The 26,067-nt window shown below is 40.7% G+C and overlaps 1 protein-coding gene across 4 annotated transcripts in view; it reads right to left on the minus strand.

Annotated features, from left to right (window-relative positions):
- Positions 1 to 13,010: 13,010 nt before the first annotated feature.
- Positions 13,011 to 26,067, minus strand: part of DIRAS3 (DIRAS family GTPase 3) — a 45,698-nt gene continuing 32,641 nt past the window's right edge. For 2 of the 4 annotated variants that reach the window (XM_057540805.1, XM_057540808.1), the window contains 2 exons: positions 20,120 to 20,198; positions 13,011 to 14,444 (listed from right to left, as the gene is read on the minus strand). In XM_057540805.1, coding sequence (XP_057396788.1) covers positions 13,681 to 14,444; positions 20,120 to 20,198 — 843 coding nt within the window. In that variant the 3' untranslated portion in view covers positions 13,011 to 13,680. Of the gene's footprint in view, positions 14,445 to 15,061; positions 15,174 to 15,197; positions 16,784 to 20,119; positions 20,199 to 26,067 lie in introns of those variants that run through there. The other 2 variants (XM_007171657.2, XM_057540812.1) reach the window with 2 other exon arrangements.

The following is a 26,067-nucleotide window of genomic DNA, read 5'->3' on the forward strand; positions in this document are numbered from 1 at the left end:
TCATGAAATGGAGGCATTAGCACGTTCTGAAGGTGGAGTTTTGGGCCCTATGACGTCAAAAGGCCACGAGCAAACACCCGTGCAAGCCCAAGTTGGAGGGTTGGTGGTCCTAACAGTCTTAATTGGCTTGAGCTTAAATTGGACACAGCTGACTCCAAGTTCCTGAAAACAACTTGGGCAAACTTCTTTATTGTTTAGGCTACGTGACACTTGGAGGACATGCAAGTTTTTTGTAGCAACAATTAAAGTGAGCTTGCTCAGTGAAGACAGGTTACAGGTTTAATGGATCTAAGTGATGATTACCCTTGGTTTCACTCTCAGAGACTTTAACTTATTCCCCCCCCCCCCAACGGGAGCACATGTTCTAGGGATTTAGGCAAGTGCCTTAATTCCGGCTTGCTTCAGCTTTCCCATTTGAATAACGAGAACTGTACTAATAACATGTGCCCTATACATTTGTTGTGAAGATCAAAAGACCTAATACATGTCAAAGGCTTAGAGCAGTGCCGAGCATAATGTAAGAGCTAAGAAATGTTCCTTATTCGTGTTAGAGGATGTAAATTCCTTAAAGGTAGGATCCTAATTTCATTCCACTTTTTAACTCCCACAGGACCTGCCATCTTGTTTTTGACTCCTATTGGATACTCAATGAATATTTGTTGAGTGAATGTATGACTGAATGACAGTTATGTGAGCCTTTACTGACCATACCCCTCACCCTCTGGGCACCCTGTGACTATAAATCGTATCCACATCATTCATGTGGTCAGTATCAATGCCAACACAGGCAGAGCCTATGCAGTAGCTGTTTAACTCGGCACCGTGTTTCTTCCGCTCCTAAAGCATTGAGGTGGGGTAAATGCCTTATACTCTACTCCTAGGTTTCTACACTACTCAGATTTTTCCATGGCAAGTTGCAGAATAGCTACCTAACATTTTCCAATCTTACTAATTTTCCTGGCCACAGCTGAAGAAAATTGCATTAAGACTTTCGCTTTGAGCCCACACATTGTACTGTCGCAAATGAACGTCAGGAACTGTGAGTGGACTGCACAGGGACCACCTACACAATTCATTTCCAAGTTAGAGAAAAATAAACAAATGAAGGCAAAATATAACCAATTTATTTGCATAACCACCATCGTGTACTAGGTACTGCGATAACATTTTCATGCAGTACCCTGCTGAAAAATTTTAAAGGTACTTAGAAGCTGTATGACCACAGTCAAATCAATTTGTCCCTCTAAGCCTTGGCTACTTTCCCCAGGCCACCTCTTTTCTGCCCAGATACCTCTCCTATCCTCTGACCCACCTGTCATCTGTCTACTAGAAAACTCTACTTTGCATGTGCAAAATGGAGTTAATTATTTCCTGCACCAAATCCACTCTTCCTCCCCACCACCCACTCAGCTGCCCAAGGCAGAAACCTGGGGGACACCCTCCCTACCTTCTTCTCCCCTCACACATAACTCATCACAAAATTGTTGCAACTCTACCATGCTGCCTTTGTTCTCCAGATTTACTGCCACGACTTCAGTTCAGTCCACTTTCATGTCTCATCTGCTTTATGGCAACAACCTCCTGGCTGGGCCCTCACGCCATCCCCTCTCAGCCTTTCTAATCTAGTTTCCTCATTAGAGCCCATGATCTTTCCAAAATAAAAGTGACCTTGTCACTCTCCGGCTTTTAAGCCCTCAGTGGCTCTCCATGAACTCCATCAGATGCCATCTGGCCCCTGCTTCTCTCCCAAGCTTTATCTCCAATCCATCAGTTCCTCTACTGCATACTTTGGACTTTGTACATGACACAAGAGGTTCTCAAAATAAGATTTGAGGACCCATGGGGTCCCCAAGGCCCTTTCAAGGGGTCTGAGGTCAAAGCTATTTTCATAATAATGCTAAGACAATATTTGCTTTATTCACTTTCATTCTCTCATGAGTATTCAGTGACGTTTTCCCAACGCTACATGATGGGCCATACTCCAACAGACTGAATGCAAAAGCAGGTACAAGGAGCCAGCTGTCTTCTATCAAGCCCAACAAGAGATTTGTAAAAATGTCATTATGTCAGCTTCTCGCTAAATTTTTTTTTCTTATCAAAATACTTTATTTCTACTGACCTTTTCACATATAAGGCATCTACTTCTTTTTTTTTGAATTTTTGAATTTTAGTTTATTTTTTCATACAGCATGTTCTTATTAGTTATCCATTGTATACATATTAGTGTATATATGTCAATCCCAATCTCCCAATTCATCACTAAATTTTTTGTTTTGGAAAATGCATTTAATATTCATAAAAGATAGGTTATTGATGTTAGTACCTAATTGGCTTATTATTATTATTTTAAGTTAATAAACACATTTAAAAATTTTTAGTTTTAACTCAGTGTTTTACAGTAAATATCCATAGATATGGCCCACATAAGAAAAATCTTTTGAGGGTCCCGAATAGTTTTTAACACTATAAAGGAGTCCCAACACCAGAAAGTTTGAGAACTACTGCGCTAGCCCAGTGGAACCACACAGAGTATTCCAAAGTGTCATGTTCTCTCTCTCCTTCTCCTTCAGGTTTCTTTTAATGACTCTCTTTGGCAGGGATACCTTCCCCAGTCACATAACTTCCCCCTCCCCCCCTTGGCCTTCCAATACTTCTGCACATTTTAGTCCTCAGCTTGAGAGCCATACTTCAGGGAAAGACTCCTTTCAGCTCCCCAGAGCAGCTCCAGGGCTAACTTTTACTGAAGGCTTCTTATATGCCAAGCATAGTAATCATTGCTTTACCTGCATTTTCTCTTCCTCTGAGTTAGGTTGGGGCAGGGAAAAGAAAGCTCAGGGAGGGGGAAAATATAATCAGTTCCAGTCTAGAGCTAAGGAAAGTTAGGCTCAGAGAGGTTTAGAAACCACTCGGGTCACACAGCGAGTGAGTGGCACAGTTGATTTGAATCCACTCTCTTTCCACTCTGTCAGTCGTTCTTGTACTTGAGGGTGGTAAATCTTCAACAGCTGGTTCTGCAGAGGGACCAAGCCCTGATCTGTAGTGTTTGGCAATTTCCAGGGTGTAAATACTCCTATGGTAGCCAATTTCCAGCTACCAACGTGACATCACTGAACCCAGTGTTGGGAAGGGCCATGCAGTAGCTCATGTCATAGAGTATTCCCACCATACAAATATAGTCAACGTAAAAAACCCAAGAGCACAGATAATAGTAACCTGTAGTAAAATAATTAGGAATGATGATGTTGAATTTGGGGTATTTTGAGTTTGAGTATATTTGTTTTAAATATGATTAAACATAATTTATTTAATTGTGGCTTTATATAATCTAATTTTTCACAATGGCCGTATTTAGCAACCAGCTCACAAAATTCCTGAATATTTAACGATTGGCTCTGGTACCTTAGAATTAACTGTTCAGCGTTTGACAATTTCAGATGCTCAGGCTCTACTCCACAATTACTAATTCCCCAGGGTGGGACCAGGCTTTTGCATTTTTACCAAGCCCCCCAGCTATCACCAAGCCCAGAGAGAGTCATTTGTACAATCTTCCTTTCATTCAGGTATTCAACCCACACGTTGAATGCTGAAGGGCCTGTTGTGCCAGACACTGTCTCAAGGTGCCAGGAAGGTCACACTGACTAAAACAAAATCTCTGCTACTGATGTTTAAGTGGAGGAGACTGCGCATAAACGCAGAAGCAGATGGACTACTCTGGTGGTCCAGTGGTTAGGACTCGGCGCTTCCACTGCAGGGGGCACGGGTTCGATCCCTGGTCGGGGAACTGAGATCCTGCATGCTGCATGGCGCGGCCAAAAATAAAGTGAAATAAAATAACACAGAAGCAGAAATTATACACTATATGTGAGGATAGCAATAACTCTTTGAAGAAAATAGGGTAGGAAATGGAAAGCAGTGCAGGTGCAGTGAGTGGTGAAAGGTCTGAGGCAAGAGCAAGTGGGGTGGGCTTGAGGAACAGCAAGGGGGGCAGGCTGGGTGGCACACCTGAGCAAGAAGTGAGTGAAAGGAAGTGAGATCCAAGGAAGGCAGGGCTGAGCACGGAGGGCCTCGGGTTGGGGGGTCAGGCTGAGGGGCTCCAGGCTTCACTAGAGCTCCCATCCCAGCACTTGCACCAGCCCTTTCAGCAGACCTAGTGTTCTCTCTGCTGTATTCTAAGTGCCTGCCCAGTTGTCCACATTCCTAACAGACTGCGTGCTCCTTTAGAGCATGGACAGTCTATTTCCCAGAGTTTGGTGCAGTGTCTCATACATCATGCAAACTTCACAGATATTTGTGCTAGAAAAAAAATAATAGCAACAAACCAGCATTTATCTGACTCAACTTTGACCAGCCCAAATCCCTGGGATTGAAAAACATCAGTGGCAAGACTGTAGGCTTTGGCATCAGAGGGGCTTGAGTTTGACTCTAACTCTTGGACAAAAGTTAATTTACTACTGTCCAGTTTCCTCCTCTGTAGGAAAACTGGTATGTACTGAAGAGGAGAAGCACGTGCAAACATGTTTTTTGTCCCATGCTTAACAAAGTGTCCTGGCCATGTTATCTAAAAAACTCCTCTGACATTCTTGAAATCCTCATCCTGTGTTATTTTTCTTCATAACATTTATCACTGAGGTTATATTATATAATATTTATGTATCTGTTCAATGTCTCCTCCCTCTACTCTCCACCCCACTAGAATGTATGTTCCATCTGGGCAAGGGCTCAGTCTGCTGCATTCATCTCTATATCCTCAGCATCTAAAAAAGTCCCCAGTACCTAATAGGCCCCAAGTAAATATTTGATGGGTGGGGATTGATGGATGGATGGATAGGGATGGATGGAGATGGATGGGATGGATGGATGGATGAAGTTTGATGATTGGATAAATGGATGGATGGTTAGATAGATGGATGGAGAGCTCAATAAAAGTTGGTTGTTATTAATAACTTAATATTTTTTCAAATATCTCCCTTTGGATTAGGGGCCCCATTGGGTGGCTCACTTGTACCTGCTTGGGTCTTGAACTTGCTTCCTTTTCATCTGTGGCACCTGCCATGGCCTCCTCAAGCTCCTGGCCTGTCATCATGTTATCAGTTCCAAGACATTGTGGTGACACCATCCTCCCCAATGTGTTCTGGGGAGGTAAGAAGTCTACTTGAGAATTTTATTTCTTATTCTGCCAGGAAATCTTTCGGTCTGTTACTAGGATCTGACATCCCAGAAGCTTCTCTACTTCATACCTGATGAAGCCAACCTCAGAATGACAAGTTTCCCGGCAACAATGGGGTAATTGCACTTCAAAGCATATATTTAGCTCTTGTTTTCGATCTGCACAGAAAAGTTGGTTGATGACTCTGACTTAAGAACAAAATCCTACCTTCAGATTTGTTTGACTTGTGCTCTCCCTTGGGAGAGTGAACTTGGGAATAGAACATGAGGCTATGCTCTTGGTTATGGTGGTTAGGCGATCAGGGCTTTTGGAATCGGGCAAATCTAGGCTTGAATCCTGGTTCTGCCCCCTTACTAGCTCTGTGCCTTGGGAAGATACTTAACCTCTCTAAGCCTCAATTTCCTTTATAAAATGTGACTTCCTCCATTAATATGTATTTATTCAGCACCTATTAAGTTCCAGGCATTGTGCTAGACTTTAGAGGTACACCAGTGAGCAAAAGCCACTCATGGCCTCATGCTCATAGTCTTATCCTCTATCTGCTTGCAAAACCATTAAACAAGTAACAAAGCAAAGGGGAAAGACAAGGTGTGATGGGAACTTACAATGGGGAAATAACCCAGTCTGGACAATCAGAGAAGGTTTAACTGAGGCAGTGAGGGTTAAACTGAGTTAGGCAAAGAAGGGATGTGGGTGAGTGGGCTGCAAGGAAAGAGGGAAAAGTTTGATGTTGAGCTACGGTTTAGGATTAGAGATGAAGATTCTGTTTTCATAAGAGGTTTGGTAAGATTCTAGGAATAGGTCATGCTACTTTGGGGACCAGGTGACAAAGTACACAGTATCTGAGACAAGGCAATTATCCCAACTTCTGCATGAAATCCTGACATTTTCGACCATTGGGAACAGCATCATGTGAACTTGGCTTTGGACCTTGCTATTGGGAGACTGAGTAGCTCTGGAAGAACATGGTAGATGCCAAGTGGGACTGCAGTTAGTTGAACAGTTTGTATATAATTGTAACTCAAGGGGCTCTCAGAAATTCTTGGTGGGAATTGAGGTGGTGAGCGCTAGATAACCAAGTGAGGGTGAGAATACAATCTTTTATATAAGGTGTTTTCTCATGAGTTTGAGATAATTAAAGAGGGAACACATGTCACTAGTACAGTCATAAACAGAAGCAAAAATTCTAGCACCTCAACTAGTATTTGATAATAAACTGGTCATCCAGAATATGAATATGTTAACACTTTTATTTATTTATTTAAATTTCATTGAAGTAGAGTTGATGTACAGTAGTATATAAATTACAGGTATACAATATTATGATTCACAGTTTTTAAAGGTTATACTCCATTTATAGTTATTACAAAATATTGGCAATATTCCCCATGTTGTACAATATATCCTTGTACCTTATTTTATACCTAATAGTTTGTACCTCTTAACCCCCTACCCCTATACTGCCCCTTCCCCCTTCCCTCTCCCTGCTGGCAATCACTAATTTGTTCTCTGTATCTGTGAGTCTGCTTCTTTTTTTGTTATATTCACTAATTTGTTGATTTTTTAGATTCCATATATAAGTGATATCATACAGTATATGTCGTTCTCTGTCTTACTTATTTCACTTAGCATAATGCCCTCCAAGCCCATCCATGTTGCTGCAAATGGCAAAATTTCTTTTCTTTTTTTGGCCATGCCAAGCAGCTTGCGGGATCTTAGTTTCCTGACGAGGGACTGAACCCGGGCCATGGCAGTGAAAGTGCTGAGTCCTAACCACTGGACTACCAGGGAACTCCCCAAATTTTCATTCTTTTTATGTCTGAGTAATATTCCATTATGTTTATATGTATATATATCACCTCTTCTTTATCCATTCATCTGTTGATGGACACTTAGGTTGCTTCCATACCTTGGCTATTGTAAATAATAATGCTATTAATATTGGGGTGCATATATCTTTTCCAATTAGTTTTTTCATTTTCTTCAGATATATACCCAGGAATAGAATTGCTGGATCATATGGTAGTTCTATTTTTAGTACTTTGAGGAGCCTCCATACTGTTCTTCATAGTGGCTGCACCAATTTACATTCCTACCAACAGTGTATTAGGGTCCCCTTTTCTCCACATCCACTCCAACATTTGTTATTTGCAGATTTTTTCTTTTTTGATGATAGCCATTCTGACAGAAGTGAGGTGATATCTCATTATGCTTTGGACTTGCATTTCTCTGATGATTAGTGATGCTGAGTATCTTTTCATGTGCCTGTTGGCCATCTGCATACCTTCTTTGGAAAAATGTCTTATTCAGTTCTTCTGCGCATTTTTACTTGGATTTTTTTGATATTGAGGTGTATGAGCTGTTTACATATTTTGGATATTAACCCCTTATTGGACATATCATTTGCAAGTACTTTCTTCCATTCAGTAGGTTGTCTTTTTGTTTTATTGATGGTTTGCTTTGCTGTGCAAAAACTTTAAGTTTAATTAGTTCTCATTTGTTTGTTTTTGCTTTTGTTTCCTTTGCCTAAGGAGACAGAGCCAAAAAAATATTGCTGCGATTTATATCAAAGAGTGTTCAGCCTATCTTTTCTTCTAGGAGTTTTATGGTTTCTGGTCTTACATTTAGGTCTTTAATCAATTTTGAGTTTATTTTTTATATAGTATGAAAAAATGTTCTAATTTCATTCTTTTACATGTAGCTGTCCAGTTTTCCCAGCACCACTTTTAAAGAGACAGCCTTTTCTCCCTTGTATATTCTTACCTACTTTGTCGTAGATTAATTGACCATAGTGCATGAGTTTATTTCTGGGCTCTCTATAGATTTGTTCCATTGATCTATGTGTCTGTTTTTGTGCCAACAATTTCTAATTAATTGTCATTGTTTAAAAATTGTGAGATTCCCCAAAAAATCGGAAAAAATTTGTAACACTGGGTCCACATCTCCCAATAGAACTGAGTAGAGGTAGCTCCCTATAGATGGGCATAATCTTCCCGCATACCATCAACTAGACTCCCTACTTGCCCGCTGTGGACCTTGAGTATGAGATTCTCTCATTTCCAAGATGAAAAGAACTGCAGTCCGCAGAAGTTTCCAGAGGCTGCCAGCTAGTTAAGAATAGCAGAGCTGATATCATAGTTAGTATCTTAAGGAGTCCTTCTACCAGCAGGATAGGAGGCATTTTTCACTCAGGTGGGCATTTTCAAGCAATAATTCCAAACATGTGATAAACTGTCTTGTCCTCAAACAGCCTGGCCTGATAGCACTGCTTAATTCACATTTAAATTACACTGGGAACAAATACATTTCACAATGTTCAGCTCCAGGTTGCAGAGAAAAACACACTAATAGAGCTCTGCAATTACGAGTAATTTTTCTCTGAATCCCTCTCTTTCTCTCCCACTCTGGATTAATGACTGCCTTCACAAAGAGTCCACATGAGCTTTCAGAGCCAAAGGAGTAAACAGGAGGACATGCATTAACGTGGAGGGCCGGTTACCTCCCACGCCTGAGTATAGAGCTTTTAGAAATGGAATTTTTTAGATGATGTGCGTCTCCTACAAATATCAGGTGAACATAATCTCTGAGGCAGTGGATGTTGGGTTGAACAACATTCGCATTAGTCATGGAATAAATACCCAGAAGTAAAGAGGGAAAGAAACAACAATCCAATTCAACCGAGCAGTGGAGCACTTACTATGTGCCCGGCATTTGTGTACAATGCTTTCACAGGTTTTAGTTTATTCCCTTTGCACAACTCACAAGGCTGTGAGCAGCAAAAAATAAAAAATAAAAAAAATAATAATAAGGAAGGAAAGACAGTATTGAACGCACATTTTTTGATTCTGGGTTCATCTTGGTGATGTCAGGAGGATCTGGGGAAGAATCCCAGCTCCAGTGATCCCAGTGTGTGACCTTAGGTTAATTATTTAACCGTTCTGAGCTTCATCTGTTCCTTGTCTGTTAAATGCCATATGCTATGTGCACAATACACATAGTTTTTTTTTTTTCTTTCAATTAGACTATGTGGTTCCTCACTGGGGTTACTAATATTGAATATAATTTAAAAAGCACTGGGGGTTGGTGTTAGAAAATTTGGATTCTAGATCCCACTCTTTCCTTTCCTGCTGAGACTCATAAGGAAATTATCTGGATTTTTCAATAATTAGAAAAACAACATTGCACATGGCAATATAATTCAAACTGTATTAAAGGTTATAAAATGAAAAGTGGGGCTTCCCTCCCCATTAAACAGCCAGTGCCTTCCTCAGAGGCGATGCCTATTAACATTTACTTGAATATCCTTCTAGAAGAGTTTTCTATTATGCATATACAACCACATACACACACACTCTAACCCTCAAATTGGAGCAAATTTAAAATGAGACTTGGAGATATGGCATGTTGGCCCATATCACCTCATTATTTTAATGTAGCTAGGCCCATACTGATAGTCAGGTAGGTAATTTCCAGTCTTCTGTTGATAATAGCGATAGCTAATATTTATGGATTGCTTGGAATGTGCCAGGCACTATTCTAAGTACTTTATATGTATTAACTCATTTAATACAACCGTCCTGGATAGAAACTATTATTATCATCCATTTCACATCTGAGGAAAACGATGCCCAGAGGACTTGCCCCACAGACACACAGCAAGTGGGAGAGGTAGAATGAACAATGCTGTAACACATCTTTGCATAGTTTTGTGCACATTTGTCAGCATATCTGGCAAATGATGGCTCTTAAGAACAGCAGCAGTGTAATCAATTTGCATTTTTGAAAGATCAATATAATAGCAGGGTGGAGAATGGACTCGTCTTATAACACCTGTCATACTCTGCTGTGCATTTTTTTCCCATCTCCCTTGTTAGATTATGAGCTTCTTGAAGGCAGGGACTCTGAACCCCAGGGCTTAGCACTGGGCCAGGATATTGCTGACCCTTAATAACATTTGTGAATAATTAGTATTGAAAAATAAGGAAGCCTTCAATGGGACTGGTATTTGGTATTTGGGCTGGGTTTTAAAGGGTGAATAAAACTTTGATAGGCAGAAAATGAAAGAAAATGTTTCTTCTTTGTGTGAAGAAACAACAAAGGAATGACTACATAGGATGTTTGAGGGAACAGAAAACTGTCTAGGCTGTTTGGGGAAAGGGTACATGGTGTGATGTGCTCACAGAGGAGACTGGAAAGGAAATTTGGAGGCAGACATGGGGGATTCTAATGCTATGCTAAGTTTGTGAGATCTTTTCTAGGCCACGTCCATTACCCTGAAGGACAAAACAGATGAGCATCTATGAATGCACCCACATAGACCCACAATACTGGTGTCAAATAGTTACATTTTTTGAATCTCAGTTTATAAAATTGTATTTATGTCCATACCAGGTTTCTTTCCTCCACGTTTTCACTTCGCGACATCAAACGGATGGCAGGTTTTTCAGCATCAGTAGCCTGAAAAAACATCATATCAGTGCAGTGGGCATATTGTCAGTTTTCATTTATTTTAATCCTCACCAACTCCCTGAATTCACTCTCTTACATATTTATTTTTCCAAGTTCTGGGCCTGTGGGTCCAGGTTTATAGATGTAGCTTATAGATGTACTATTCACATTCATTTATATGCAGACATACCTCTCAGTGGATTTTGTTACATTTCTGTTAATCTTGAATTTCATGAAGTTACATAGACATCTGACAACATATATTATTTTAACTACATGCTAACGTTTTTCGGCACTTGATTGTTGATCCTAGCAAATGTATGTAATAAAATTCAAATTAGAAATTAGTTCTGTTAGCCACTCTTACTACGTATCAGCACTGCCCGACAGGAATATAATGTGAGCCAAAGATGAGCCACAAATACAATTTTAAAATTTCCAGTAGCCACATTTAAAAAAGTAAAAAGAAATACCAAATTAATATGTTTCATTTAACCCACTATATCTAAAATATTATCTCAACATGTAATAAATATTAAAAATTATGAGATACTCTACCTTCGTTCTTTTTGTAATAATGTGATATATTTACAATACATCTCACTTTGGTCTAGCCATATTTCAAGTGCAGAAGTTACGTAAGGCTAGAGGCTACTGTACTGTATAGTGCAAAAATAGAAGCTATAGGTTCCAGCTCCTTTGAATAACACTATTAGCTCGAAGAATGGTTAGAATGGCTTATATCTTTGCTGCTCCAAGCAGTAATAATGTAAAGCTTCTTTCTTGCTTGTAATTATTTTTGGGAGAGCCCTACTAAGTCTCTAGGCATAAAAGATTCCAACCATGTAATCCCTTCAGGGAAAAGTTTTCTAACACCTCGTATAAAATGCTCTCTTCCCTGTTTCTAAACCACCCTGAGCATTTTGTAATTGTCAATTTGCTTCTTTGCCTACCTTCTGGATTCTAGGGAGGCTCTGAGAAAGCTTCCTTTTCCACATCTGTATAGCACAAATAGAGAACAGAAAAGTCAATGCACTTGTCCTTGGACTAGTCATCTTAGAAAGGAAGTATATCATGGTGGTCAAGAGCACCGACTCTGGAGCAGAACACCTGGCTTTAAATGTTGGCTCTGTCACTTACTGGTTTTGTAACATTTATCTGTCTGCAAAATGGGCATAACAGTATCTACTTCATTGAAGTGTTGGGAGGATTAAATAATATAATGTAGAAAGATTATATAAATATTTGCTCTAATGTAATCTAGAAACATTGGCATGTAGATAGACTGTACATATATGTGCTATAATTTAAAATATTTTTTACTAAGCATTACTTGCAACATTAAATCTCCTCCTTCCCCTTTCTAAAGGGTAGTATTTGCCACTTAGTAATCCCTTTGCTCATCTACAAAGAACAACAATGAATGCATATATTTTTTCAAGGAAAATTCACCTGGAAAATAGCCAAGATAGAGTGTTTTCTTTTAGAAATGGAATTACTCCATTTGGGATGTTAGCTAAGAAATATTTTTTTAAAATAGACTACATTAAAAAGCAATATGGAAGAACTACTTAGGTATTTTCTAGTGGTTGAGAATAACTGCTTTGAAAGTGAATAGGAAAAATTTTAAATAACTATTTAAAAGAATTCACTGAATGAATTTTCTGAGCTCAAAACTCTGACTCTACTACTATGAGATAGATGTTTATGATTCCTTCTCAATGATGTACTTCTCCCCTAAAAATCAAGTTATAAGAAGCCATTTTAAAAAAACACATTTAAGTTGTTCAATAAATACTTATCCAATAAGGAATATTTTATGGGGAAAAAAACCCACCAGACTAAAAGCCTCCCCCCTTCCCCTTAACTGAAAAAAACCCCAAAAACTTGAAAACAAGAACATGTATAGATATGGATTCCCTCACTCAAAAAATTATGTTCAAATATAAAATGAGTCTTTAAAAAAACTCTCTTAAGGAGAAGTTTCTCAGATTTCAAATCCCACCTGTTTCTCCCCTTACCTTCCATCCCACTCCCCATTCCCTGTATCCAATACTTGTTGAGGAAAGACTTTTGAGACAGCCAAAGGCTGAGGTTTGCTTTTCACCACCCCACCTACCTCCAAGACAGCAGCAGAATGAACAAGCAACCCCTTCAAAGATGCCTGGAGTTCTGGATGTCAGTCCAGGAACGGTGATGGATACAGACCAGCTCTGCATTGCAGGGACCCATGAACCAGCACCCCCGCTCCCCCGCCACTGGCTAATTTCAAGAGGGCAGGGGCATCAGTGTGAAAAATTCTTATTAGAAATCTTCTCCAGATGTGACTGGCAATGTGATAATGCAATGGGTGATTTTTGTTGTTGTTCAGTGAAAAAGAAATTATTACAGCTGATTGCATGCAGGAAAAGCTTTATTAAGTCACGGAACTGTTACAATTTTTTTAAACTGCAGTGTAGAATACTCAAACATTTTTAAATGACTTAGGAAACAATTGGCATATATTTAGTAAGCAAGTTCCACTATCACAATTTTCTCTGCTCCCACACTCAATGCTCAACTATAGAACATTCATTTCTTTATCATGTTTAGTATCTCTGTCTCACAGTCATCTGTCAGAGATTTTGTTGCAAAAACATCTCTCTTAACAATTAAATACACAATGGGAAGATATGATCAGACATTTACAGGACTTGAAATGTTTAAGAATAATACACAATAATAGGATTACAAGAAGGGCAGTGACATCTTTCAATTCATTTCGCTATTTCCATTCTCTTTCTTAAACATTAATCTCTAAAGTCCGTCCAAGTCCCATCCTTTAAAATGCATCCTGTTCCTTTTTCCTCTCCTCCTCCAATGTCCATATTTCAACAATTCGAGTTCTCTTGCCTGGGGAAAAGAAAAGTTACTAACTCACAAGGGACATTTATTGACATTTAATTGTTACAACCCAAACCACAGCACAAAAGTCAGTCATGTACAGGTGACAGAGCACAATGGGGTCGGTCCATGTTTTCAGCACACTGAAGGAGAAGAGGGTCGGGCTCCTTAAGGCTCAGGGTTCACATGATGATGCACTTGCCCAGCAGCTTCTCGGCGGTCTTGGGGATCTGGGATTTCTTCTGGGGAGGCTGGGCGCCGGCGGCGGCGGCGGCGGCGGGCTTCTTCTCGAAGTTGATCAGCATCTGGAACAGCTCCTGCACATTGATATTCATCTTGGCGGAGGTCTCCAAGAAGGCGCAATTCCACTCCGACGCGTAGGCGGCACCTTCCTTCTCGCTCACCTCCCGGTGGCTCTCATCGCACTTGTTGCCCACCAGGATGATGGGGCACTTTTGCGGGTTGTTGCCTTTGAGTTGACGGATCAGCTCATAGAGGGGCTTCAGCTCCTCCAGGGTTTGCTTCTTGGTGACGGAGTAGACCAGGATGAAGGCGTGACCCCTGGCAATGGCGAGGCGCTGCAGGCCCCGGTAGCGGCGGCCGCCGGTGGTGTCGGTGATGTGCAGCGCGCCCGCCTTGCGGCTGCAGCCCAGCGCCTGGCGGTAGGTATCTTCGATGGTCGGCAGATACGCCTCACGGAAGTTGCCGCGCACCCACCTCTGCACCAGCGCGCTCTTGCCCACGCCGGCCGAGCCGAGCACCACCACGCGGAAATCTCTGCTCCTCCTCTGGGGCAGGCAGGTACGGATGACGATCACCGTAGGCAGAGGCCGCAGCCGCTTCATCAGCCGTTCCTTGAGGCCAAAGCAGGAGTTGCCCATGGTTGGGTATTGGCGGGGAGATGCGTGCACACCTTCTCTGGCACTCGGCCAGCAGTGAGGGAAGCCTAGGCAGGAAGAGAGAAAGAGAGGAAGAGTGAGCGATGGGAGTCTAACCCGGAATGGTGTCTTGTCGCAGCGCCTGCCTGGCCCGCCGCTCCCTGGGGACTGGGGGCGGGGGAGGTGGGAGGGGTGTCTGCCTCATCTCGCTCCCTAACCCCACCCTCCTCCCCCTTCCCTCCTCCCTCCTCTGCGGCGAGCCCGCCACCCACCCCACGCACCTACGGAAGGCAATGCTGGCGGGGAGGAGGGCAGGCTCGCCCCGCACCTCTTCCAATGATACCTTACTGTTACTTTCGCGGTGGCTACGCACCCATTTTTATTTCATTTTTATTTTTCACGCCACACTACTCCACTCTAGAGAATGCCGCAATAATGGACAGCTTGCCAACCCTTAAAACACGCACGTCTGAGCGATGTTACCAAACATTTTTTCCCCAAATAAGCCCTTGTCTTCCCTCCTTCGGTATGAAAAACTGTGCGCATCTCTGACATGGATCGATCACTGCGGGCAAGGTTAGGTTGCTGCAGACATCGCGATCCAGGGTGTGGTCACGGGGGCAGCGAGGGGCGCCCAGGGAGCCCACAGAGTCCAGGATTCGTGGCGCTAACAGAGACCCCTTACCTGCAGCAACTGTCCCCAGGTACCCGCTTCCCTGACAACGCACCCACCGGTTTCCACCCCACGATAACCCAGGCTGGTTCGCCCGCTACGCTGCACGTTCATGTGCCCGAAAAAAAAGGCGGAAGATAGCTTTTACCTCTTTCCGAGGCGGGAACCTCGCGGCAAATTCACTCCTTGCCGGGGTGGGCTTTGGCCGCGGTCGCAGCCGCGGCAAGTAATTGCGTAACCAAGCTCCGAGCTGCAGCTGGCAACCAGCGCGCTCGGAGGCTCGGGGCGAAATGCTCCAACGGGGGGACTGAGGCTGGTTAGCCAGAGCCAGGGGGCGCAGGCTGGGAGACTCCACTTGCATAGCTCACGGAGGGGGGATTGGGCTATGAGGGGCTGACCGAGCCCAGACGCGCCCCCCACGCAGTCCCCCCGGCGTCCCCCACACGGGTACCCACAGCCCGGGCGGGGGCGGGGGTGGGAGGCGGTCCTGCGTTCACAGGCGCCCGCCCATTGAGGGGGCTCTGCTTACAGCGCTGGCGATGCAGGCATTTCTCACCTACTGCATTCCTCACCACTTCTGTGCTTTTGCCCCCTGCGGGGTTAGCCTTTCCCAAGCCTCGCCACCTTCTTTTCACTGCGGAATGGCCAGTTAGAATTCTTCCCACTACTGATGCCAGACACTTCACCGCATCTCGTCCACTTCACTTAGTAAACATTTGTCCAGCGCAAAACCCAGTTTCTGTCTTTGTAGGGGAAGACCAACAGAAGTCTCTTCTGTTACACGAGACTTCGGAACCTGCCCCCTGGTAGGATTTCCTGTTGTATAGACATGTGCTGTGTTTAAGGGTTGAGGGGTATCCTCTGCACCCAGCGACATTAGGCAGCTATCACATCCATCATCGCTATGTGTACAATACGTCTCATTTAGTCATCATCATAAAAACCTCATAAGAGAATCGTGACTGGAATGTGGGCAGCCTTCTAGGAGCAGAGAGCGACCCCTGGCTGACAGCCAATAAGAAAACATGGACCGCAGCGCTAGCAACCGGATTTTCCCAACAACCTAAATGAACTTGAAAGCAGATTCTTCTCTACAAACTGCGCATAAGATCAGACCGCCAACACTTTGATTTTAGCCTCAATTAAGCAGAGAATCCAGTTGAGCCCATCCAGACTTCCGACTTGCAGAATTGTGGGTTCTGCGGTTGGGAGTCGTTTTAAGCCACAAAATTTGTGGTAGTTTGTTACACAGCAAAAGAAAACTAATGCAGCAGGTAAAATTACTTGTTCAAGGCTACAGGGCTCATAAATGATGAACCTAGACCCAAACCAGTTCTCTTCACTCCAAGTCTTGTTTTTTTTTCTGTTATTATCATTCTGTGTCATTAAGCTGATACACTATATTTTACTCACTAGTGAAAACATGTTTATAGCTTTTCTTTCTTACCCAAAAGCTCATGCGTGTTAGGTAGAGATCAAGAGCACACGTTTTAGAGGCAGAAAACTAGGTTTAGAATGTTTGTGGGTTTTTTCCCTTTTCCTTCTTTTGAGTACATCTTAATATGCCTTTGAGCTGTGGGGTCCTGGAGAAATTACTTTTCTGTAGAAGGGGAACTGACACCTGTGAGAAAGAATTGTGGGGAGGATTCAAGGAGCTACTGCCTGAAGACTAATTAGAAGGCATATAGAATACAATAGGTAACATAAACGACAGCTATTGACCTTCACATAGTAATACAGAAGTCTGTATACACATAATCCTGTAGTCTTTGAGCATTTTAAGAGTGGCTTTTTTGGAAGTGGCAATGATCTTTTTAGTTAATCCAAAGAACAGCAGATTTCAGTCTGGAAAACATAGCAGGTTTGGAGATAAATAACTTGATAGAAGAACTTGGGTCAGGGAGGAAGTAGGGTGAGAATTCTAAGCATTAATGAAATCTTTGCACATTCCTCCTAAACCACAAGAATCACTCTGTCTGTTGAAATTAGGGCAACTAAAAAGTCTTTAGAAATGAGAAAAACTAGAAAAGAGGCCCCGGAAACTGAAACTGACAGGCATCGGTTTACCCCAGAGCAGGCTACTTGGTGCTTGACAAGTTGTCCTCTATATTGGGGGGTAGTTCTAATTATTAGTGAAGTTTTCTTAGTTTACCTGTCACTCCACCCACTGATTCTAGTTTCATCTTCTGGAGTCTGGAACTGCATTGATCAATCTGCTCCCTTGGATAGCTTTATATCCTTTCAGCCATTTGAAGACAGTCATGTCCCATCACTAAGTCATTCATAACATTGGAAGTTGCCTGAGGACCATCTAGCCAAGCCCTTCATTTTGGTGATGAGGAAACTGAACCTCAGAGGCCACGTCATGCCCCGACTCCTGACCAAGCTTACTCTTCTCTCCCTCAGCCTCGTCTTCTGTTTGAAAACAACTGTTCCTTGTGGGGTATGGGTGTCTTTTTCTCCACTGCTTTTTAGATTTTTCCAATTTTTATAACGCACATTTGTTTTTTTACAGTAAAAAACACACAAAAAACTAAAAATACATGTCTTAAACATAAAAAAACAAAAGAAAAGAGGCTCCTGAAAACACTGATATGGAAGATGAATGAAGGTGCCTCTGGAGGCAAGACATTTAAAACAAAGAAACACCCAAAAAGAAGATGAGAAGCAGAAGGTGGAGGTGGAGGAGGAGGAGGGGGAGAGGAGGAGGAAGAAGGAAAAAAGCTAGGGGGTGTGGAAATATATATTCCAAAGCTAAAGCCTTCAAATGCCAGAGAGATGAAATTAAGAGATTATAAATTGAATTCACAAGGAATGATGAAAATTTGAAACCATAGGTTCTACATCCAAACCAAGTCTTGCACCTCAAAAGCCAGTATAAAATATCTCACCTTAAGAGCCCTAGCCCAGGGAACCAGCACTGTGGTGGGCCAGAAGTGTCAAAGGAATGGGCCATTGAGTAGAGTTCCCTGTGCTTTACAGTAGGTTCTCATTAGTTATCTATTTTATATATAGTAGTGTATATATGTCAATCTCAATCTTCCAATACATCCCACCCCCCCTGCCCCCTTGCTACATGTATAACTGATGCACTTTGCCATACAGCAGAAACTAACACTACATTGTAAAGCAACTGTACTCCAATAAAAATAAATTAAAAAAAAAAAAAGGAATGGGCCATACCAGAGTTCTGGAGCAAATATTGGCTAGTTAGGATTCTCAGTTTGGAGATATATCAGGGAGAAAAGACAATTAATTGAAACTAACACTGAGATGAAACAGATGTTGGGATTATCTGACAAAGACTTTAAAGCAGCCATCATAAGAATACTTCAACAGGCACTTACAAATTTTCTTGAAACAAATAAAAAAATAAAAACATTCAGCAAAGACCTAAATAGACGTTTCTCCAAAGAAGACTTACAGATGGCCAAGAGGCACATGAAAAGATGCTCAACATCGCTAATTATTAGAGAAATGCAAATCAAAACTACAATGAGATATCACCTCACACCAGTCAAATTGGCCATCATCAAAAAGTCTACAAACAGTAAATGCTGGAGAGGGTGTGGAGAAAAGGGCACCCTCCTACACTGTTGGTGGGAATGTAAATTGGTACAGCCACTGTGGAGAACAGTATGGAGGTTCCTTAAGAAACTAAAAATAGAGCTAGCGTATGATCCAGCAATGCCACTCCTGGGCTTATATCTGGAGAAAAACATAGTTTGAAAGGATACATGCACTCCAATGTTCATTGCAGCACTGTTTACAGTAGCCAAGACATGGAAGTAACCTAAATGTCCATCAACAGATGAATGGATAAGGAAGATATGCTACATATATACAATGGAATATTACTCAGCCATTAAAAAGAAAGAAAGAATGCCATTTGCAGCAACGTGGATGTACCTGGAGATTATCATACTAAGTGAAGTAAGTCAGACAGAGAAAGACAAATAACATATGATATCGCTTATATGTGGAATCTTTAAAAAAAATGATACTAAATGAACTTATTTACAAAACAGAAACAGACTCACAGACTTAGAGAATGAACTTATGGTTACCGAGGGGAAGGGTGGGGTGGGGAGGGATAGACTGGGAGTTTGGGATTGACATGTACACGCTGCTATATTTAAAACAGACAACCAGGGACTTCCCTGGTGGCACAGTGGTTAAGAATCCGTCTGCCAACGCAGGGGACATGGGTTCGATCCCTGGTCCGGGAAGATCCCACTTACGTGGAACAACTAAGCCTGTGTGCCACAACTACTGAGCCTGCACTCTAGAGCCCATGAGCCACAACTACTGAGCCTGCATGCCACAACTACTGAAGCCCATGCACCTTGTGCCTGCACTCCACAACAAGAGAAGCCACTGCAATGAGAAGCCCGCACACCACAACAAAGAGTAGCCCCCGCTTTCTGCAACTAGAGAAAGCCTGCATGCAGCCATTGAGACCCAACACAGCCTAAAACAAATAAATAAATAAATATTTTTAAAAATAAAAAATAAAATAGATAACCAATAAGGACCTACTGTATAGCATAGGGAACTCTGCTCAATACTCTGTAATAACCTAAATGGGAAAAGAATTTGAAAAAGAATAGATACATGTATATGTATAATTGAGTCACTTTGCTGTAAACCTGAAACTATCACAACATTGTTAATCAACTATACTCCAATATAAAATAAAATTTAAAAAAACGTTCAGCAAAGAAATAAAATGTATAAAAAGGATCTAAATGGAAATTATGGAACTGAAAAATACAATAATAGTAATTTTTAAAATTTTCTGAATGGTCTTGATAGTATCATGGAGATGACATTGGATGAATCAGTGAACTTGAGGGAGGATAAAGAAATAAAATTTACTCAATATAAACAATAGAGAGAAAATAGACTGGGGAAAAAAATGAACAGAGTCTCAAGGACCTGTGGTACGTAACCAAAATCCCAACATTTGTATCATCAGAGTCCCAGAAGGAGAGGAAAAGAAATCTAAATGAGTATGGGAAGAAATTGTGGCTGAAAATCTCCCAAATTTGGTGAAAGACACAAACTTACAGTTCCAAGAAGCTGAGCAAACCCCACCAGGATAATTCCAAGGAAATCCATGCCAAGACACATAATTGAATTCTGAAAACTGAACACAAAGAAAAATTCTTGAAAGCAGCTAGAAATAAACAATGTATTACCTGTCAGAGGAACATTATTTCAGACGATGGCAGACATCTCATCTGAAACCACAGATGCCAAAGGAAATGGCATGACGTTTTTCAAGTGCTGAAAGAAAAGAACTGTCAACTGCAAATTCTATATTCAACAAAATGGTCCTTCATGAAAAAAGACATGTTCAGATGAAGAAAAACTAAGAGAATTTGTTGCTAACAAACCTACCCTTAAAGAGTGGCTAAAGGAAGTTTTATAAACAGAAAGGAAAAGATAATTTGGAACTTCATAAAGGAAAGTAGAATACCAAGATAGGTAAAAGAAAAAGTAGGGGTAAATATGATAGACAATCCTTCTTCTCATAAGTTTTTACAATCACGATGATCAAAACAAAAATTATAACACCTGATACTCAAGGCAATGATATTAAAAACTGGGGAAGGCAAAGGGACCTGAATAGAAGTAAGGTTTTCATACTTCACTCAAATGGTAATAGATTATGATGTCATATGTGCATATTATAATACCCAAAGCAATAACTTTCTATACAAAGAGATATACTCAAACACACTAAAAATAAATCAAAATAGAATCCTATAAAACATTACAGTAACCCACAGGAAGGTGATAAAAGAGAAACAGAGGAAAACCAGGAAACAAATAATAAAATTGCATACTTAAGTTCATATATATCAAGAATCACCTTAAATGTAAATGGTGTAAATACACCAATTAAAAAGGCAGATTGGGGGCTTCCCTGGTGGCGCAGTGGTTGAGAGTCTGCCTGCCAATGCGGGGGACACGGGTTCGGGCCCTGGTCTGGGAGGATCCCACGTGCCACGGAGCGGCTGGGCCCGTGAGCCACAATTACTGAGCCTGCGCATCTGGAGCCTGTGCTCCGCAACGAGAGAGGCCGCGATGGTGGGAGGCCCACGTGCCGCGATGAGGAGTGGCCCCCGCTTGCCGCAACTGGAGAAAGCCCTCGCACAGAAACGAAGACCCAACACAGCCATAAATAAATAAATAAATAAATAAATAAATAAAAATTAAAAAAAAAAAGGCAGATTGGCAGGGTGGATAAAACAAACAAACAAACAAACAAAAGAAACACAAGCCAACTGTATGGTGTTTGAAGTAAGAAGAAATTCACTTCACATTCAATGACATAGGTAGGTTGAAAATAGAAGCATGATTTTATATAGTAAGACAGAATATATGTAAACCAGAATTAAAAAAACACAGTATTATTTACAATCACTCTATAGAAAAGTTAATACTTTGTGTATAATTTACAAAACACATAAATAGTCTGAATGCTGAAAATTATAAAATGCTAATAAAAGAAATCAAAGAAGACCTAAATAGATGGAGAGACACAGTGTGTTCATGGATTAGGAGACAACTTAGTAAAGATGTCAATTCTCTCCAAACTGATCTATAGGTTTAATGAAATTCTTGTCAAAATCCCAGCAAGGATTTTGTAGGCCTAAACAAGTTTATCCTAAAATTTATAAGAAAAGGCATAGTATCTAGAATAGCTAAAACACTCTTGAAAAAGAGGAATAAAGTGAAAAGAATCACTCTTCTTGATATTAAGGCTTACGATATAGCTACAATAATCATGCAAGTGTCATATTGGTGGAGGGATAGACATATAGATCAATGGAACAGAACAGAGAACCCAGGAGTAGGCCTACACAAATACAACCAACTGATTTTCGATAAAGGTGCAAAAGCAATTCAATGCAGGAAGGACTGTTGTTGTCCTTTCAACAAATGGTGCTAGAGCAATTGGATATCCATAGACAAGAACAAACAAGCAAACAAAAAAGTCAACTTAAATCTCACACCTTATATAAAAATTATCTTAAAATGGACAATGGACTTAAACATAACATGTAAAAATACAAAATTGTTCTTTTGAAAAGAATATCTTCAGGATTTAAGTCTAAGGAAAGAGTTCTTAGACTTGATGCCATTAGCACAGTCCATACAAGGAAAATTTGATAAATAAAAGGAAAATTAAAAACCTTTATTCTGTGAAAGACCTTGTAAAACTAATGGAAAGAGAAGGAATACACTGGGAGCTATATTGGCAGGCCACATTTCTGGCAAACGACTAGTATGCCAGAAATATAGAACTCTCAAAACTCAATAATACAAGTCCAATTAGAAAATGGGCAAAAGACATGAATAGACATTTCACTGAAGAAGACATACAAAGAACAAATAACCATATGAAAAGTTTTTTAACATCATAAGCCACTAGAGGAATGCAAATTAAAAGCACAATGAGACAGTGGAATATTATTCAGCCATTAAAAAGAATGAAATAATGCCATTTGCAGCAACCTGGATGGACCTGGAGATTATCATACTAAGTGAAGTAAGTCAGACAGAGAAAGACAAATATCATATGATATCGCTTATACATGGAATCTTAAAAAAAATGATACAGATGTATTTATTTACAAAACAGAAATAGACTCACAGACATAGAAAACAAACTTATGGCTTCCAAAGGGGGAAGGGGAGGGAGGGATAAATTGGGAATTTGGAATTAACAGGTACACACTACTACATATAAAGTAGATAAACAACAAGGACATACTGTATAGCACAGGGATCTATATTCAATATCTTGTAATAACCTATAATAGAAGAGAATCTGAAAAAGAATATATATGATATATATACATTAGTTATATATATATATTCATTTGTTATAAAATTAATGATGCAACTAAACATACAACCCAGTGTACCTACCTACTACTACTAAACATACATACCCAGAGCTCTTGGGTATTTATCCCAGAGAAATGAACTTATGTTCACACAAAATGCACACAACTTTATGTGTGAATTTTGTACACAAATATTTATAGCAGCTTAAATCATAGTAGTAAAATACTGAAAACAACCCAGCCATCCTTTAGCAGGTGAATGGTTAAACTATGGTACATCCATATCATGGAATACTACTCCAAAAAAAAAAAAAAAAAGAGAGCAAGAGAGAGAGAAATATTGATACAGGCTACAATTTGAATGAATCTCAAGAGAATTATGGTGAGTGAAAAAAAAGCCAGTCACCAAAGGTTGTATACTCTATGATTCCATTTATGAAACATTCTTGAAATAAAATTACAGAAACGGTGCTAGTAATAGGGCTTAGAGATGAGGGAAGGGGTATGGAAGGAAGGTGGGTATGTTTGTAAAAGGGCAACAGGAGAGATTCTCATGGTGATGGAACTGTCCTGTATCTTGACTGTTGTAGATATGCAAACCTATACATTTGATAAAATTCCATAGCATTAAATGCATACACAGATGAGTACAAGTAAAACAGGGGAAATCTGAATAAGAGCAGTGGATTGTATCAATGTTAACATCCTGGTTGTGATATTGACTACAGTTTTGCAAGATATTACCATCGAGGGAGACTAAGTTACTCAGGCTCTCTCTGTATTATTGCTTACAATTGCATGTCAGTCTTCAGTTATCTCCAAGTAAAATCATTAATTTTAAGAGGCACTTGTTACAGTGGAGGATTACTGGACTGAATGTCAATATTATGACATAGTATGAGTGTGTTTCGTGTTTGGTAATTGCAATCATTGTTGCTTTTGTTGTGGTCATCCATGTACAATGCTTGGTGTCAGTCTATTTATCTCTTGTAAAAATAAAATACAGTGTGTGTGTGTGAAAAAAAAACAAAAAACTGAAGTCCAGCTAAATTTAGTAACTTACCTAAAAGAAAACTTAACTTTACATTAGTGTGATTTTATTACAAATCATTAAATTACAAATATACAAAAAAAAAAGAGGCATTTGCAAAAAAGCCAAAAACAACACATCTCTTGTGGCTCCCTGTTGCCTACAGAATTAAAGTTCAGACTATTTATCTTCAGATTTCCAGCTCCCTGCAAACAGATCCCAGATTCCCTTTCAAATCTTACCTTCCACAAGTCTGCACACACTGGCTTAATAACTGGATATTCTTGGGAGTTCCTGTGTCTGCTTCTCCATTCAGTTCATCCTCCAACCCCATTCCCTCATCCACATGCCCCAATCCTGCCCTCCTTCTAGGTTCACCTCCAAATGGCATATCCAGCTGGAGGGAATCCCTCCCTCTGAGTTCCCACGCACCTTTTCACCTTGTATTATAGCTTTGTATATACTTGTTTTATACTCTCCACAAAGCTATGGGCTTTTCTCAGATCGAACTGAGATTCATTTATCTCTGATTCCCTCACAGATGTTAGTAAGCACTGGCATGTAGCTCTCAGAGGTGACCAGGATGGTGTGGGGTAATATAGATTCCATCAAGAGGGGTAGAAGTCACTGTAGGAGTTCCCAGCTCTGGAGCCAGCTGGCTTCTCTCCAGCTCTGGTTCCACCACCTGTTTATAATTTGGCCTTTAATTCTATCCTTAATATCCTCAACTGATAATAGAGAAATACATGGCAAGTGCTGACATGTTAAAAGCACCTTCCTCAATACCTGGCAACAAGTAGACACTCAAAATGCAGCTGGAGTTTGGAGACCTGGTCTCCAGTTCCTGTTTGCTCACATACCACTTTTTTGGACTTAGACAAATAACTTGTTTTCCTTTTATATTCAGTTTCTTCATCTGTAAAAAGGGGTCAAAAGTACCCCTGTTTGAAGTAAGATTGACTTATGTGTGTAAAATTCAAGCAGGGTATTGCTTGTGGAATGTGAATAAGCTAACATCCATTTGAGTCTTTGCTATGAGCCTAATATATTACATGTGTTTATTCATTTGGAACTTATATTATGAGACCATGAAGTGGAACTAATACTGTCTCCATTTTACAAATGAGGAGACTAGGCATAGAGAGATTAACTGCATGGTACAGGCTAGGAATTCTGGCTACCTCTCGGACTTGCGTATTTCACACCATGCTGCCTCTCTAGCAGAGACAGGTGGTGATGTTTAGGACCCTCACAATCATAATTTGGGGAATCTCTTTTCTTTCCATTTCTTTCTGGGTTCTTCCCCTCTTTTAAGCTCTGTAGACAACTAATGGCAGTTGTGTTCCCCATCCTTCACCAGAAAATAGTATCTTCTTTACAGTTTTGACTTCCAAGATCAGTGTTGCTTCAGACTCTCTTCCTTTATCCCTACAAGGATCTTCTCCCATTCCTATGACTTCTATTCCCAGCCTGACTGCTTTCTCCTAGCACCCTGACGCTATAAACAGCTCCTTGTTCATAGAGACATTAGCTCCTACCTCATAAAGAAAGGAGGACACCAGATAAAACTCCAGCAGCCCCTAGCCCACACATATCCTGCAGCATTTTCTCTTTTCTCCATCCAAGGCTGATGCCTTCATCTGAGCCCTGGAGTGCTTTTCAACCTGTGGTCCTAGGATCACCTGAATTGGCATCAACTGGGATGCTTGTTAAAAATACTCAACCCAACTTACACGATGCTACATGTCAAATTTTTTCAATTAAAAAAAAATACACAACCCACATCTACAGAATGAGAATCTATGGGTGATACCTGGGGGTCTGCATTTTAACAAGGCCCTCAGGTGATTCTGATACAGAAGAAAGCTTGAAACTACTTCTTTAGCACCTTGCTTGATCCATCATCCCATCTCTAACCTAACAGAATGAGTGAAGGGGGGTCAAAAGGTAAAAAGGAAGAAGAGATAACAACAAGAAAAAAGAAACACAAGAGGAAAAGCAAAACTGGAGGAGAAAATTTTGAGTATGATTTTGAATATGTTGAATTAGAGATGCCTGTGGGACACACAGGAGACTATTTCTAGTACTCAGTTGGAACTATTGAATAGAACTCCAGGGAAAGATGG

The sequence above is a fragment of the Balaenoptera acutorostrata genome, chromosome 1 (genome assembly GCF_949987535.1).
Source record: "Balaenoptera acutorostrata chromosome 1, mBalAcu1.1, whole genome shotgun sequence".
NCBI lineage: Eukaryota > Metazoa > Chordata > Mammalia > Artiodactyla > Balaenopteridae > Balaenoptera > Balaenoptera acutorostrata.